The sequence below is a fragment of the Ochotona princeps genome, chromosome 10 (assembly GCF_030435755.1).
Source record: "Ochotona princeps isolate mOchPri1 chromosome 10, mOchPri1.hap1, whole genome shotgun sequence".
NCBI classification, from domain to species: domain Eukaryota; kingdom Metazoa; phylum Chordata; class Mammalia; order Lagomorpha; family Ochotonidae; genus Ochotona; species Ochotona princeps.
The window spans coordinates 7138932-7153797 of NC_080841.1; the positions used below are offsets into that span (position 1 = coordinate 7138932).

At 37.6% G+C, this 14866-nt stretch overlaps 1 protein-coding gene across 1 annotated transcript in view; it reads left to right on the forward strand.

The window, feature by feature from the left end:
* CDC73 (cell division cycle 73) overlaps positions 1-13687 on the forward strand; it is a 95958-nt gene extending 82271 nt beyond the window's left edge. The window contains exons 14-17 of the mRNA XM_058668958.1: positions 2020-2181; positions 5305-5405; positions 11663-11804; positions 12589-13687. Coding sequence (XP_058524941.1) covers positions 2020-2181; positions 5305-5405; positions 11663-11804; positions 12589-12625 — 442 coding nt within the window. The 3' untranslated portion in view covers positions 12626-13687. The remainder of the gene's footprint in view (positions 1-2019; positions 2182-5304; positions 5406-11662; positions 11805-12588) is intronic.
* The last annotated feature ends 1179 nt before the right edge of the window (positions 13688-14866 follow it).

Sequence of the window (14866 nt, forward strand, 5' to 3'; positions counted from 1 at the left end):
TCAACGTGGATTCACACATACCTTACCAGGTATGACACAGAGATTACTTGCTCCTCACTGGGGTATTGAGGATTTCTCTGCACACCCCTCCTCAAAGTGTTCTGCACCTCAACTGTTGACATATGCCTTATTAGAGTTATAAGCCAGTTTAGACTATCCTAAAATCTGCCAAGTTCAGCAAAATTATGCTTCAACACTATAAACTGCTAAATATTAAAATGAAAATAGACATGAGACAGCTGAATAGTACCCTATAACCATTTTAAGGTGTATAGCAGCCGGTTCTGTATATAAACTAAAATTGAAATGTCAGTGAAATAGTCACAGGATGTGGTTAAGAACTTGCATTTTCGTCACTCAATACCATGTCAATTAACTCCATAATGTTGTAAATTGTCGTTGATGTTGTGTTGGGGCTTTTAATTGATTGGAGTGATATTCTGCCAGCTCTACCTTCAGATCAGAGATGGTCTCCCCAAGAAACTGTTGAATTTATCTGGACAATAAGATGCTGGACCCTATGCTTGGTATATGTTTGCAGAGAAAGAATCTTGACTGAATTTGATCTGTACTACTGCAGCAAGGTGGAGGAATCCACCATGGGGGGATGGTATGGGGAGAGATTGGGGGAATCCCAGAGCCTATGAAACTGTGTCACATAATGCAACGCAATTAATAAAAATAAAGAAGACATTTTAAATGAAAAAGTAGGATTTTGACAGAAGTTTAGTGAGACTGGTAAATAATTTAAAATGCACTGATTGGGTGTAGCTTCTGATTCTCGTGGGATGGCAGGACAGAAAATGTGGCAGGTGCAGATTGGGGAGGGAGTCCCTGGAGGGCATGGATGTTCAGCAGGTGCTGTGTAGCATGCTGTGGGTGGGCAACCACCTGAGTCCTGTGGCACAGCACTGGGAAGTAAAGCCTGCAGGTCCATTACTGGAGCTCATCTCCCCTTCCCCCACAGAATTCTCCCTTATAGCAGTCACAGGCCTTGCAAAAGGATGCCCTGCTCTGGGAAGCAGCATAGGGGCTTATGTCCTTCTCATCAAACTGATGCTATCACTGCACAGTTACAGAGTCCTTTGTTGATGCTGGGGAATTTGCTGTTAGTGTGACAGTGTGTGAAGCAAATTGGCTGCGTGTGATTACTTTGAAGAAAGGTCATTTTACATTTGTTCTTCCTTTTTACAAATCCTGTTTCAGATGTGTTAGGATTAAATCTGTGAACTGTTGATCTCTGTTGGTTCGGAAAGTCTTGTCCTTCACAATTCAGACATTACTGCTCTTTGCCTCATTATCCCTCTTCTCTTTCTATCTGCAAATTCTTGCAAAGCCTAGATTTCTTCAGAATCTGCCGTTACTTTTGAGACTGACTATTGGGGACGTAGTGGAGAATTGAACCACGTAGACAAAGCTGATAAATATCCGGTAGTGCGTTGGTTTGGGGCGTGGGGGCGGGACGGGGGAGACAGCTAACAAGCTGAGAATTGGCACGTTTTTCTGCCCATGTTACAACTCCTTACAGCAACTGTGGAGTTTTGTGGCATATTTCCGATGTGAAAAAAGGTAATTTGTGCCACTCCTAAGAAGAAGCTTTGCTGGCCACATCTTTTTTGAATACACCTGATCGAATGTACAGTCTCGTCAGATTTATCAGCTAATGTCTAACGTTTGTGTTACTTGTGAATTTGCAAGTTTCCCTTTATCATAAAATTTTACTTGAATAACACTTGAGAAATCAAGGGTTTGTTTGCAGAATGTTACGTACTAGTTGAGTGAGTGTATTTCTGCTGTTTACACACAGAGAAAATTTATGGCCTAAGTACGCTTGAGTTCCCTTTGGCATACAGAGGAAGGCCCAAATTCAAGCAATATGGTATACATGCAGAGCAGGTTTATTCTAAAATGAACACTTTAAAAAAAAAATTGTTGATGTTTTTGAAGATACTCAGAGTGTGGTTTCCCATCTTCACTATGTTGGATACATTTGATTTTGTCTCATCTATGTATTTTCAGGTTTGTCCCATCAGATGAAAAGAAGAAACAGGGTTGTCAACGAGAAAATGAAACTCTGATTCAGAGAAGAAAAGACCAAATGCAACCAGGTGGCACCGCAATTAGTGTCACGGTACCTTATAGGGTGGTAGATCAGCCCCTTAAACTTATGCCTCAAGATTGGTAAGATGGCTTTGACTTTTACATTTAAATTTTTCTGTTTTACTTTTAATGTTTTAAGGAAGTATCATTTTATCATGGGTTCTAAATAGAAAATACCTTGAAATAGTAATATATATGTTAATGTATATGAATTGAATGTAGTTATCACTATTAAAATTCTTACAATACCTACATTTTAATTTACTTAAAAGAAGCAGTGCTATAACTTCTGGGGAACCTAGATTAAGAAATTACTTCCACTTGCATTTTTCCCCAGATAAGCTATTAGAACAGGTAGCCTGCAGATTTTTAACAAACTAGAATTCAGGTTTCCTGTTAAGAAATTATAGTGATGATGTAGTAACTTCAGTTACAATGAAATCATTTATTAAAAATGATTCGATGTAGCTTTTAAAAAAAAGATTTATTCATTTAAATTGGAAAGTCAGATATACAGAGAGGAGGAGAGACAAAGAGAGGAAGATCATCTTCTGTCCACTGTTTCACTCCTGAAGTGGCCGCAACAGCTGAAGCTGAGCTGATCCGAAGTCAGGAGCCAGAAGACCCTTCCGGGTCTCCCATGCGTGTATAGGGTCCCAAAGACTTGGGCCATCCTCAACTGCTTTTCTAGGCTACAAGTAGGGAGCTGGAAGGGAAGCAGGGTAGCTGAGATTAAAATTGATGCCCTAATGGGAACCTCGTGAGTGCAAAGCAAGGACTTCATCAACTAGGCAACCACACTGGGCCCTTGGTATAGCTTTAAAAAACACTTAAAAAAAAAAAAGATTTATTTATTCATTTGAAAAGTAGAGTGAGTGAGACAGATGCTGTGTGCACTGGTTTGCTACCCAGGTGGCTGCACCAGCCAGGGGTGGACGGTGTTCGTGGCAGGAGCCTGGGACTCCCTCTTGGTTTCTCTACAGATGGCAGGGGCCACGTGCTTGCCATCTTGCACTTTCCAAGATACATTTGCATGGAGCTGGATCAGACGTGAAGCAGCTGGGACTTGAACTGGCATTCAGTTACATTAAAATGTCCTTTAACAAAATACTAAACTTTTTAATGCAAAGGACCTATATGTTTATTTACATCCATTAAGTGACTTCATTCATCTACATTGGAGTAAAAACTCCAAGTCTAGAACTCTTTTAGACATAGAGTACAGAATGTGGTGTGTGATACAAAATTTATCTTTGAACTACTCAGTTGTTTTTAGACAATAGGAAGTTAAGCCATTGAGAATGTTATTACTTTGCATTACTAAAAGTAAGACTTCCTTTTATTATAATTCTTCCGGATAACAAATACTTTTAGTATTGCCTTAAGTAAATAAAATCAGTTTCATGTACAAACCTTCAAACCAAGTAAAAAATGTTAAAACATGGGTTTGTGGTTACTTGTTGAAATGATCGTGTGGAGTGTGACAATGCCGTCACTGTGCTATCAGATGTCACTGAGGCGTATTGCCTTGGGTTTCTAGCTCTTGGTGTCATATAGCCGAGAAATCATATTTCCCTTGCCTTTCTCTTTCCTTTTGATTATTCTCTTAGAGAATTTGACACCAACCATGTTATTCTGCTCCTTGAACAGTTACAAGGCTCCACCAGGAGCTAGATAACCATTACCCAGCAAATTCTTTTTAGTTTTTCAGACACTCTTCAGCTTTTACCTTTTAAATCATAGAAGATATACTGTAAAATCCAAGGGTTACTAACAGCTTGCTGCATTACTGTGGTGTTGGCGTTTGGAAGCATGTAGCCTGTGTAAGGGGGGGGAATAATTATTATTTGAGAAATTGAGGACTAGAGAGTTGACTGAAGTACTTTGATGTCTGCAGCAGCTGGACGGAGCATGACCGGAACTGGGCGGCAGGCACCCAGCTGCATGCCTTGCAGAGCATTTAACCTTCAGACCAAGAGTTAATCTGAAATAGATTATTGTATTAGTCATAAGAAGATTAAGAATTTTAAACTCATACTCCTTTTATGCTGACTTTGATCTTTGCTTTACATCTTTTACTTGAATAAAAGATAACCCTGCTTATCAGAACGTGGCTTGCAGGGCTCTGGGCAATCCCAGCATTTCAGGGAATTTCTAGGTAAAAATTATTGTGGTAGAGTAAGATGGCCGCTCTGAGATTTTTTACTTGTCATTCAAGAGCAGGACCATTTCTGGTGTCCAAGAATAGTAATGAATGCTTATTTCTTCCCTTCCTCTTGCTTCCCCTCCCCTTTTCCCTTCCACTTCTCACTTCCTTCTCGTGTGGAGTGTTCTCTAGTGTACCCATGTATTGCCTCATCTACCAAGTGTAGTTATATGGTAGTCACCTCACTGGATTGATTTAAAGATGATGTGTAATATAAATAATGTGGAATGCTGCAGTAGTAAGTGCTCACAATAAATGTTAGGAGTGAAAAGTATTACTGTTGATACTTGGTTCCCTCCTTTTTGATTGTAGGGTTGAGCTCTTTATTACAATATTTTCAGTATCTCAGTTTAATTGATGGTTGTGCAAAGTCATGAAAGATGAGGACACAAAAAGGATTTGTTATTTCATAAGTAAGTTGTATGGTTATAAGAGCAAGTTACTTAATAAAGAAATACAATCAAACAAGATACAAACCTAGAGAATTTAGAATGAAACACTGTTGTAAAATGACTTGAGAAATTATGAAAGCCTAGATGATTCATATTAAAAAGATCTCAAACATAAGGCCCTCACCTCAAGGCTTATAGAATGGTCAGTGAGTTACTGTGATTTAATGTTCTAATTAAAGTAAAATATTTAAGATGTGTTTGAATTTTAAATTATTCTCTTGTAAAACCATTTTTTTTTCAGTTAATTGAAGAATAGCTGTTCTCAGTGGAGGGGAAGAAGAAAAACTAGATCAGTAAATAACTGTATATATAATTATATTTAGAAGACTTAAGTGCAAAAACAAATGCTTTGGAGTCATCACTGTGCTCTAAGTAGGACTGTCTATAGTGGACAGTGAGTGTACTGGCTGTGTTTCCCTCCCAGGAGGATTGGTCGGAAACCATTGCTTGACTGTTCGTGAGCCATTTTCTTAGGGATTTCCTGTAACTAACACTCAAGTTTGAATATCTTCCTCTGTCCCTTTTATTCCCCTTTTCTGCATGCAGGGACCGGGTTGTGGCAGTTTTTGTGCAAGGTCCTGCTTGGCAGTTCAAAGGTTGGCCGTGGCTTTTGCCTGATGGATCACCAGTTGACATATTTGCCAAAAGTAAGATTTTCTGTTGATATATATCCACTATTAGAAATGTTTTTGCTTTAAGAGAAAGCCATACATGACTTTGCAAATGTGATGTTTATTTTAAAAGATTGCTGTGCAGTAACACATTTAACATTGCTTTTTGGCTATAAAATAGTTTTAAAATTTTGAAAATTAATATTCTGTGTGGGTTTTATATTTATTATTTTATGATACAGGTCCATAAGTTCTGGGATTTTCCTTTCTGCCCACCCTTACTCCTCTTCCAACTTCCCCCTATATTATTACAGTAGTATAGTCCTACATGAACAATTGGTCATTCTGGTCTTTAAGTTTGTCCTGACATTTTAGGTATGGACAGTGGCAGAGAGTGCAGCATCCTATTGACAAGACACATTTCACAGTTTCATTGGAAGTCCATCTGTGATTTGGAAGTAGAGATGCACAGTGCATTGTATCTTCGCCTCTGGATGTGACAATCCCTATTATGTAGTTACTATACATTCCATTAAATTAGAAACATTAAAAAAAATAGGGATAAAATAAGAAATTTACAACAACTTGAAGTTAAATGACATGCTACTGAATCACCAGTGTGTTGCTGAAGTAGTGAAAAAAGAAAATAAAAAATCTTGAAACAAATGATGCTACTACTGTATGAGCTGTGAGTCAGTGAAGGAAGTAATAAGAAAAAAGAATTGTTTTGAAGAAATGAAAAAGAAAATCAACCCCCCATAAATGTACCAAGCAGTATTGAAACGTCTAGTGATGTTTTGTGTGAACATGATATTTGTCCTTTAGAGATTGATTTATTTCACTGAGACAGTGGTCTGTATTTGGGAACATTTGGTTGCAAACGGTAGAATTTCATTCTTTTTAATGGCTGAGTTATCTCTTGGAGTAGATGTACCACAGTTTCTTTATCCACTCCTCTTTGGATGGGCGTCTGGATTGTTTCCTGATTCATAGTGGTTTTACTAGTCTATACCACCAACAGTAACGGACGTTGCCTTTCTTCCTGTGTATACTCCAGCAGATGTTACAGTTCAGAATGTAGGCCAGTCTCACAGGAATTAGGTGGCACCTCAAGGTAGTTTGTTTTTTTTTTTAAGATTTATTTATTTTTATCGGAAAGTCAGATATACAGAGAGGAGGAGAGACAGAGAGGAAAATCTTCCGTCCTCTGATTCGCTCCCCAAGTGACCACAACGTCTGGCTGAGCCAATCAGAGGCAGGAGCCAGGAGCTCTTCCGGTTCTTCCATGTGTATGCAGGGTCGCAAGGCTTTCTGTTGTCCTCGACTGCTTTCCCAGGCCACAAGCAGGGAGCTGGATGGGAAGGGGGCTGCTGGGATTAGAACCGGCAACCATATGAGATCTGGTGCGTGGAGGGCAAGGACTTTAACCACTACACTATCGCACCAGGCCCCTCAATGTAGTTTTCATTTGTATTGCACTAACAGCTAGGGAGCCTAAAAATTTTTTCTTGTGTCTGTTAGCCATTTGAATTTGCTCTTTTGATAAATGTCTGTTCATTTCCTTCACCCATTTCTTCACAGGGTTGGTTGGTTTGCTGTTTAGTTTCTTAATCTCTTTGAGAATCCTGGATTTTAGTCCCTTATCAGTTGTGTATCTCCCGTTCTTTTGGTTGCCTCTTCACTGTGTTGATCCTTTCCTTTGCCATACAGAAACTTTTTAGTTCGGTGTAGTCCCAGTTGTTTACTTTGTCTGGCTGCGCTTTTGATGTCATTTCTAAGAAGTCTTTCCCCATTCCTACATCTTGGAGAGTGCTTCCTATGTTTTCCTGTAAGAGTTTCTTTTCTGGATTTCTGGGTACAGTTTCTTGATCCATTTAGAACCGATTTTTGTATGATGTGACAGGTTGTGTTGCTTCTTAGTTTGCAGACTGCTATCCAGTTGTCTTAATGTCATTTGTTGAGCAGACCAGGGTTTTTCCCCCTGGATTATTTTAAGTTCTCTTCTTGAAGATTAGTTGATTGGCTACACGTGTGTGGGCTCCCTTCTGGTGTTTCTGTGCCACTCCATTAATCTTCTCTGTTTCTGTACCAGGACCAGACTGTTTTGAAAACCACTGCTCTGTAGTATGTGCTGAAGTCTGGAATTGTGATTGCTTAAGCTTGGTTTTTATGCTTCACGATGGCTTAGGCTGTTCGTAGTCTCTTGTGTTTCCAGATGAACTTTTGTATCATCTTTTCTATTTCTAAGAATGTTGTTGGGATTTTCATTGGGATTGCGTTGAATCTGTACATTACTTGGTTATTAAGGACATTTTGTTGACGCTGACCCTGACGATGAAGAAACGTGTTAAATTTCTCCATTTTTTTAATGTTTTCTTCTATTTTTGTTCTAGTATTTTAAAATTTTCATCATAGAGGTCTTCCACAGCTTTGGTTAGGTTAATTGTAAGGTATTTGATATTCTTCTCCACTATTTGAAAGGAGACTGTGCTTAAATTTCCTTCTCAGCCATGGAGTTATTTGTGTACGCTGGTGCCATCAATTTAAGTTTGTTAATTTTGTATCCTGCTACCCTCTCAAATTCTCTTAAGAATTCTAGTAGTCTCTTGATTTTTTTGGTTCTCTTATGTAGAGAATCATATTAGCTGCGAATAGGAATAATTTTAATTCCTTAGTTCCAATTTAATTTGTTTAGCTTCTTTTTCTTGCCTAATAGCTCTGGCAAGGACTTCAGGTACGGTATTGAAGAGCAGTCTGAAATGGACACCCTCATCCCATACCAGTTCTTCATGGAAAAGTATCCAAATTGTGTGATACTGGTGTTGGACTTTTTGTATATTGCTTTGATCATGTTATAGAATGTTCCTTCCATGCCAGTCTTGCTTAATGATTTTAACATGAAGTGGTGTTGGATTTTGAAAATGGCTTCTTTGCGTTTGTTCAGATGATCATGTGGTTTTTATTTTTCAGTTCGCCGCCTAGTGAATCACATTCATTGATTTGCAATTTTTTTTAAAAATTTATTTTATTTTTATTGCAAAGGCAGATATACAGAGAGGAGGAGAGACAAAGAGGAAGATCTTTTGTCCTCTGATTCACTCCCCAAGTGAGCGCAATGGCTAGTGCTACGCCGATCCAAAGCCAGGAGCCCTGATTCTCTTCCAGGTCTCTCATGCGGGTTCAGGTTCCCAAGGCTTTGGGCCATCCTAAACTGCTTTCCCAGGCCACAAGGAGGGAGCTGGATGGGAAGTGGACCTTCCAGCATTAGAACCGGTGCCCATATGGGATCCTGGCATATGCCCTTTAGGTGGTAGGCCGTGGTGGCTGGGTTCTATTGATTTGTAAATGTTAAGCCATCCTGCATGCCAGGGATAAATTCCCCTTCTTTGGGTGAGTGATCTGCCTGATGTTTTGTTGGATTCTGTTGACTTGTATTTTGTTGAGGATTTTTGTATCTATGTTCAGGGATCTATCTGTGGTTTTCTTTATCTCTTTCTGGATTTAGTTTCATAGAATTTGCAAGCATCGCCCCCCTTTGTGTTTTGAACAGCTTTTGGAGAATTGGGGTAAGTTCTTAAAACATTTGGCAGAATTCAGCATCTGGTTCAGGGCTTTTTTTCATAAAAGGGCTTGATTACTGATTCAGTTTCAGTTCTTATTATAGGTTTATTTAGATTATAAATTGCCTCATGATTTAATTTTGGTAGATTGTATGTGGCTACAAATCTATCCTTTTCTTCTAGATCTTTTGATTTGTTGCAATATACTGCTTGTAATAGTTCCTAATAATACTTTTGATGTCTGAGGTGTCTGTTGTTATATTTCCTTTTTTTTGTCTGTGATCCTATTGATTCATGTATTTTCCCTCCTGTTTTTTAATTAGTTAAGTACTGCGGAATCTATTTTGTTGGTTTTTTCTAAAGAATCAGCTCTTTGATTCATTGATTTGATGTGTTGTTCTTTTGGTCTCTATTTGATTTATTTATTCTCTTATTTTGATGATTTGTTTTTTCCTGTTAATCTTGGTATTGCTTTGCTTTTGTTTCTAGCTCCTTTAAATGTATGGTTGTTTCTTTCACTTTGTGCTTTTCTAATTCCTTAAAATAGGTATTGGTTGAGATGATCTTTTCACACTGCCTTGATTGTGTCACATAAGTTTTGATACATTGTGCTGATGCCTTCATTTGTTTCAAGCAATTTTAAAATTTCCCCTTTGATTTCCTCTAAGCCATGCTCATTTAGTAGCATATTATTCAGTCCCCATGTATTTGCAATCGTCCTGGGTGTTTTGACGTATTGGTCTCCAGCTTCACTCCATGATGACCTGAGAAGATGCATGGTATAATTTTGATTTTTCAGAATTTGCTGAGGCTTGTTTTGTGGCATATAACATGGTCAGTTCTGGAGAAGGTTCCATGTGCTGATGAAAAAAAGTGTATTTTCTGTTTGTAGGATGAAAGGTTGTGTAGAGCAGTCAAGTCCCATTTGTTGTTTCCTTGTTGAGTTTCTGTCTCTGTGATTGTCCATTGATGATAATGGGGTATTAAGGTCTCCCACCATTTTTGTACTGGAGTCTATTTCTCCCTTTAAGTCTATTAATGTTTGTTTCACATGGCTAGGTGCCCTGGCATTTGGCCAAAGTCCTCACCTTGCATGCACCGGGATCCCATATGGGCACCTGTTCTAATCCTGGCGTCTCTGCTTCCCATCCAGCTTCCTGCTTGTGGCCTAGGAAAGCAGTTGAGGACGGCCCAAAGCCTTGGGACCCTGCACCGGCATGGGAGACCTGGAAGAGCTTCTGGCTCCTGGCTTTGGATTGGCTTGCCTCTGTCCATTGTAGCCGCTTTGGGAGTGAATCCTCGGACGGATGATCTTCCTCTCTGTCTCTCCTCCTCTATCTGTCTGACTTTCCAATAAAAATAAAATAAATCTTTAAAAAATTTAAAACTCTTTAAAAAATATCATTTTTAAAACTTTGTTCAGATTTTTAGTTTTCTGAAATCAGAATTTATAGAATTTTAACAATAATCTGTGGTTTTCTTCCATGAATTAGTCTTTCTTTATCAACCTGTCTTCTGTTATGGCTTGTTTTCTGTCAGCAGCTTAAGTGTTCCCAGTTCTTCCATCTTGAACAACAAAGCAGGACCTTAGCCCTGGCCTTGCCCTTCCCCGGCTGCTCCTCTCTTGCACAGAACTGTTCCCATTCACTCACTTTCTTTCAGTTCTCTGTCGTCTGAAGTCTGTCTTTTACCCTCCACAAAAAGGATTCTGTCATACCAGTGACCCAAGCGTTAGACAGTTTTCACCCTTCTTTCCTTTCCTTTCTTTTGTTCTTTTTCTTTTCTTTTGAAGAGGCAGCCAAAAGATCTTCTGTCTACTGGTTCACTCCCTAAATGGCTACAAGTGGCTGGATTTGAGCCAATCTGATGTCAGGAACCAGGAGCTTCTTCAGGGATCCCTACACAGCTGCCTAGGCCCAGGGGCCTGAGGCATTCCCCATTGCTTTCCCAGACCATAAGCAGGGAGCTGGATTTGAAATTGTGCTGGCAAGAGGACGATTAGCCTGTTGAGTTTTGGCGCCAGCTCCTATTTCATTTTTTCTTTACAAAGTTTTTTTTTTTTTTCCAACTACTGCGATCTTTATCTTGGATTCCCTTACTACTTCCCTCTTACGTAGCTAGCGACTCCATGTTCAGTTGTCTTCCCTTTTAATTCTAATTACCATTTGTATTTTCTCATTCTGAAAGCTGTGTCTCTGTCTTGATATTCTGGAATTGCACGTCTCGTCCGTTACCAGGTCATTTCTGTGTATCTCAGACTTCACCCTGTCCCTGATAGAGTTGATTGTCACTCTTCTTCATTCACAAACTGTTTCTTGTCTTCAGTTAGTTTTCCCTTATTGTCTATGGGAGAAACTTAAGAATATTTTATCTCTTAAGCTTAGTTCCCTTTTACTCATATCATACTTTAGTATTCTTGTGCTGTATTTGGATATTATTATTATTATTATTATTATTATTACATTAGCTGTACCTGATACTTTGTGATTTCAGTTCTCTGTAGATGGTATGTATACATTCTTTCTAACCATTTTTTTAATGTTTTTGAGGGTATTACAGTGTTTACCATTTGTTTAAAAGTCATTTAATTATGATGTATATCAACTGATACAATACAGGCTGGAATTACTCTCTTTTAGTTTTTTGGTTAATGTCTTCGATTTTTTACTCTGTAAAATATTTTCATAATTTCAATATTTGTTTAAAAATATTGTTTCTCTACCCTCTGTTTAGTTAAAGCCTTCCATCTCAAGTATGATGAAGTCCGTTTAGATCCAAACGTTCAGAAATGGGATGTAACAGTATTAGAACTAAGCTACCATAAACGTCATTTGGATAGACCGGTTTTCTTGCGGTTCTGGGAGACACTGGATAGGTAATTTTGATCTTAAAATATTCCTACCTGTGGTTATTGTAGTAAATTGTTCTGATCTTCTCAGTTTAACTTTCAGTTAGAGTTATGAACCCTATTTCCCAGTTCACTTCTGAAAGTCCTGTGTAGTTTGATCTACAATACAAAATATAAAATTTCTTTGATATATTAGCTTTAGAAATCAGTACAAAAAGGGCTAGTAGCCTGTTGGAAAAGAAGACCAAGCTTTGAGCCAGGAGGCATTGACGTTTTGGTTTTGTTGAATCATGTGTCTCTTGTGAAACTCCTGGTCTGGGAAGTGTGGGTGAAGTGGTTGCTGTGTGTTTGAGCAGTACTAAGAGATCTCTGCCTCTGGCTATATTTGGGAAGCTCATGATATAATTCTGTTTTTGAGTGTATTGTAATTACTAGTATAAATAGAGTTATTACAGCCATTTGCAATAATTTTGTCATTGACAAAATTAAGAGTAGCTATGGTCATGGTGCCAGTGAAGCTGTTGTTTTCTTTGTGGTACTGCTTAAAATCTCTTACTTTTTGGATACAGATCTCATCGATTTCATAGGCTTTGGAGTATATTAAAGTAAAGCATTTATTCTAGCTAGAAGCTTCTGCATTATGTAAGTTATCAGTTAGAACATTTGCTCTACACCATTATTAGTTTTCCAGTTTTTTTTTAGAAAGCAAAATACTTTGTTCTGTGTTGAGAAATGTCAACTTAATTTTGTGTATAATGTCCTGAAAATTCTGAACTTCAATGATCATAACCTAATGTAATCTGTTTTTCAGATACATGGTGAAGCATAAATCCCACTTGAGGTTCTGAATTATTTGGTTCCCCCTTTTCTGGAAATCTGGATTAAGAAACACAGATATACATTGATACAAAGACTGAGACTCAAGCTTTATGAATTTATCAGGAGCCTGACCAATGAAGAAGGTCACACACCCATCTCTTCTAGACTTTGATGCTTTGTGCTTCAAAGGGGTGATGCTTATCATCCATACAAGCAAACTTTTGGCTTACAGCTATTTTTTTAATATTAGCCTTCTAGCCTGTAATTGAAATTGTATATTTTGATAGAAGTTTTTTCTCATTGGTTTTATTAGCATTACGTAAAACTTGTTTCTTTAGAAAATAGATGCAGGATATAAATGTGTGTATATTTAGAGATTATAAGGCTTTCTAAGCCATCTTGCTTCTGATTTTTTATTGCTTTATTAATTCCTTTTACTGAAAATACTATGTTATGAATGGTGTTAAATTTTAGTGTCTGGAACTTCCAAAAGCAAGCAAAGGGATGTGAGTATTTTGAATGAATGACAATGCCAGCCTGTAAGTCTCCATATCTGCGTTTGTTCTATTTACAAAGGAGTGAGGAAAAATCAAGAATAACCCTTCAGTTTCGGTTGAATTGTTCAGCCTTTATTCAGACGTTCCCTTATAAATGAATACAGTTAATGAATGTACATTCTCCTCCCTGACTTTGGTGATTTTAAAACTTAGAATGATACATTTCTATCTGTGATGTCTTTCAATCTCAAAACACAGGTTAAAAACATGAGGGGCTGTACTACTTTTTATTTTGGGAGCTAGGTGTGAGTTGGCAGAAGGATTACATGTCAGCTCCATTGCAGTGGAACTTGACTTCCTTTCCTTTTGTCCTAAGTCCGTCTTTGATTCTTTATGTCTGGAATTGGGTTTCCAGGCTTCTGTTTCTAGGCATGTCACTTTTGGTGTTCTTATCTTCTATTATCCCTGAATATGATTAAATTTCAGGCACCAAAGAATACATTTACCGAATTAAGTGAACAGAAACAAGATAAAAACACTGGTATTTTTATGTGTGTATTCAATATGATATAAAATATAAAACTTATATTTTAACTTAGTAAAATATTTTACTATTTCTCTACAGACATTGTGTACAAGGTATAATGTGAATGGCCATTTTTCTTAAGTGTTGATTTGATCTTTTACTAAAACTGAGGACTTTTATCCCCAAAATTGTTTTTGCCACCACAACTGTTGCTGTTCATTTAGTTTTAGGTCAATATTTTTCTTCTTTGCACCCCCGCCCCCATTCTTTCTTAGTGTGGTTTTTGTTTTTTTTGTTTTTTTGGTTTGGGGGAAGGGATGAGAGTGTGAATATTTAGCTCCTTTTGTATTCAACTGACTACCTTTCTTGTTTTCGTAATTAAATGAGAAGAAATTATTATTTATTTTTAAAGTAACCAGAAAGGTCCCTACCTGTAGTAAGTAGAAAAATATTTATTCACATGGAATTTATAATGTTCTTCAGAAGAAAAGCAGCCCACATTTTAGAAGGTTACGTTTTAGTGTTTTTGTGAGTTTTGAACTGATTGTCCCCGCATTTTCTTCCCTTCTCTGCAATCCCTCTTAAAGGTTAAAGAAAAAAAACCACAGAAGTTGACTTTGTTCACATGGGAATTTCACCGCATATAAATATGTTCTCAGAATTGCGCTGTGTAAACTTTCTCCATGATGAAATAGTTAAGGACTATTGTGCAAGATTTTAGTGTAAAATTATTTGTTAATACTATACAAAGAAAAACTAACTACCTTTCCATAAAGGTTTGGGGTATTTACATATGAAATTGACTTAATGCAGGATGTGGTTAAAATTAGCATCTGCTTTCTGCTTTGAACAGAATTTATTTTTCTATTTTGAATTTGCCTTATGTATATTCAAAGGCCCCTGGATGTTTTGTACAGAACATTAGGAAAAGTACAAATATGCTGTACTATGTATTTTTGAATTGGTTCTTAGTATTCTTGTTTTTTTTCCCCTGGCCCTCCACATTTTGTGTGTGTGTGTGTGTGTGTGTGTGTGTGTGTGTGTGGTGTTTTTTTGTTTGTTTGTTTTTGGCAGTTTAGTCCCTCGTTTTAGGTGATTAATTTTATGGCCATTATCTAACAAAAAGAGCAAACAAAAAACAAATCTTCCATGCAATCACTGCTTATTCTTTAATGACTTGGTCCTGTATTAGCATGTAACACAGTGCCTTGCACATTATAGGCATTCAGTAAATACAAATGCATGAA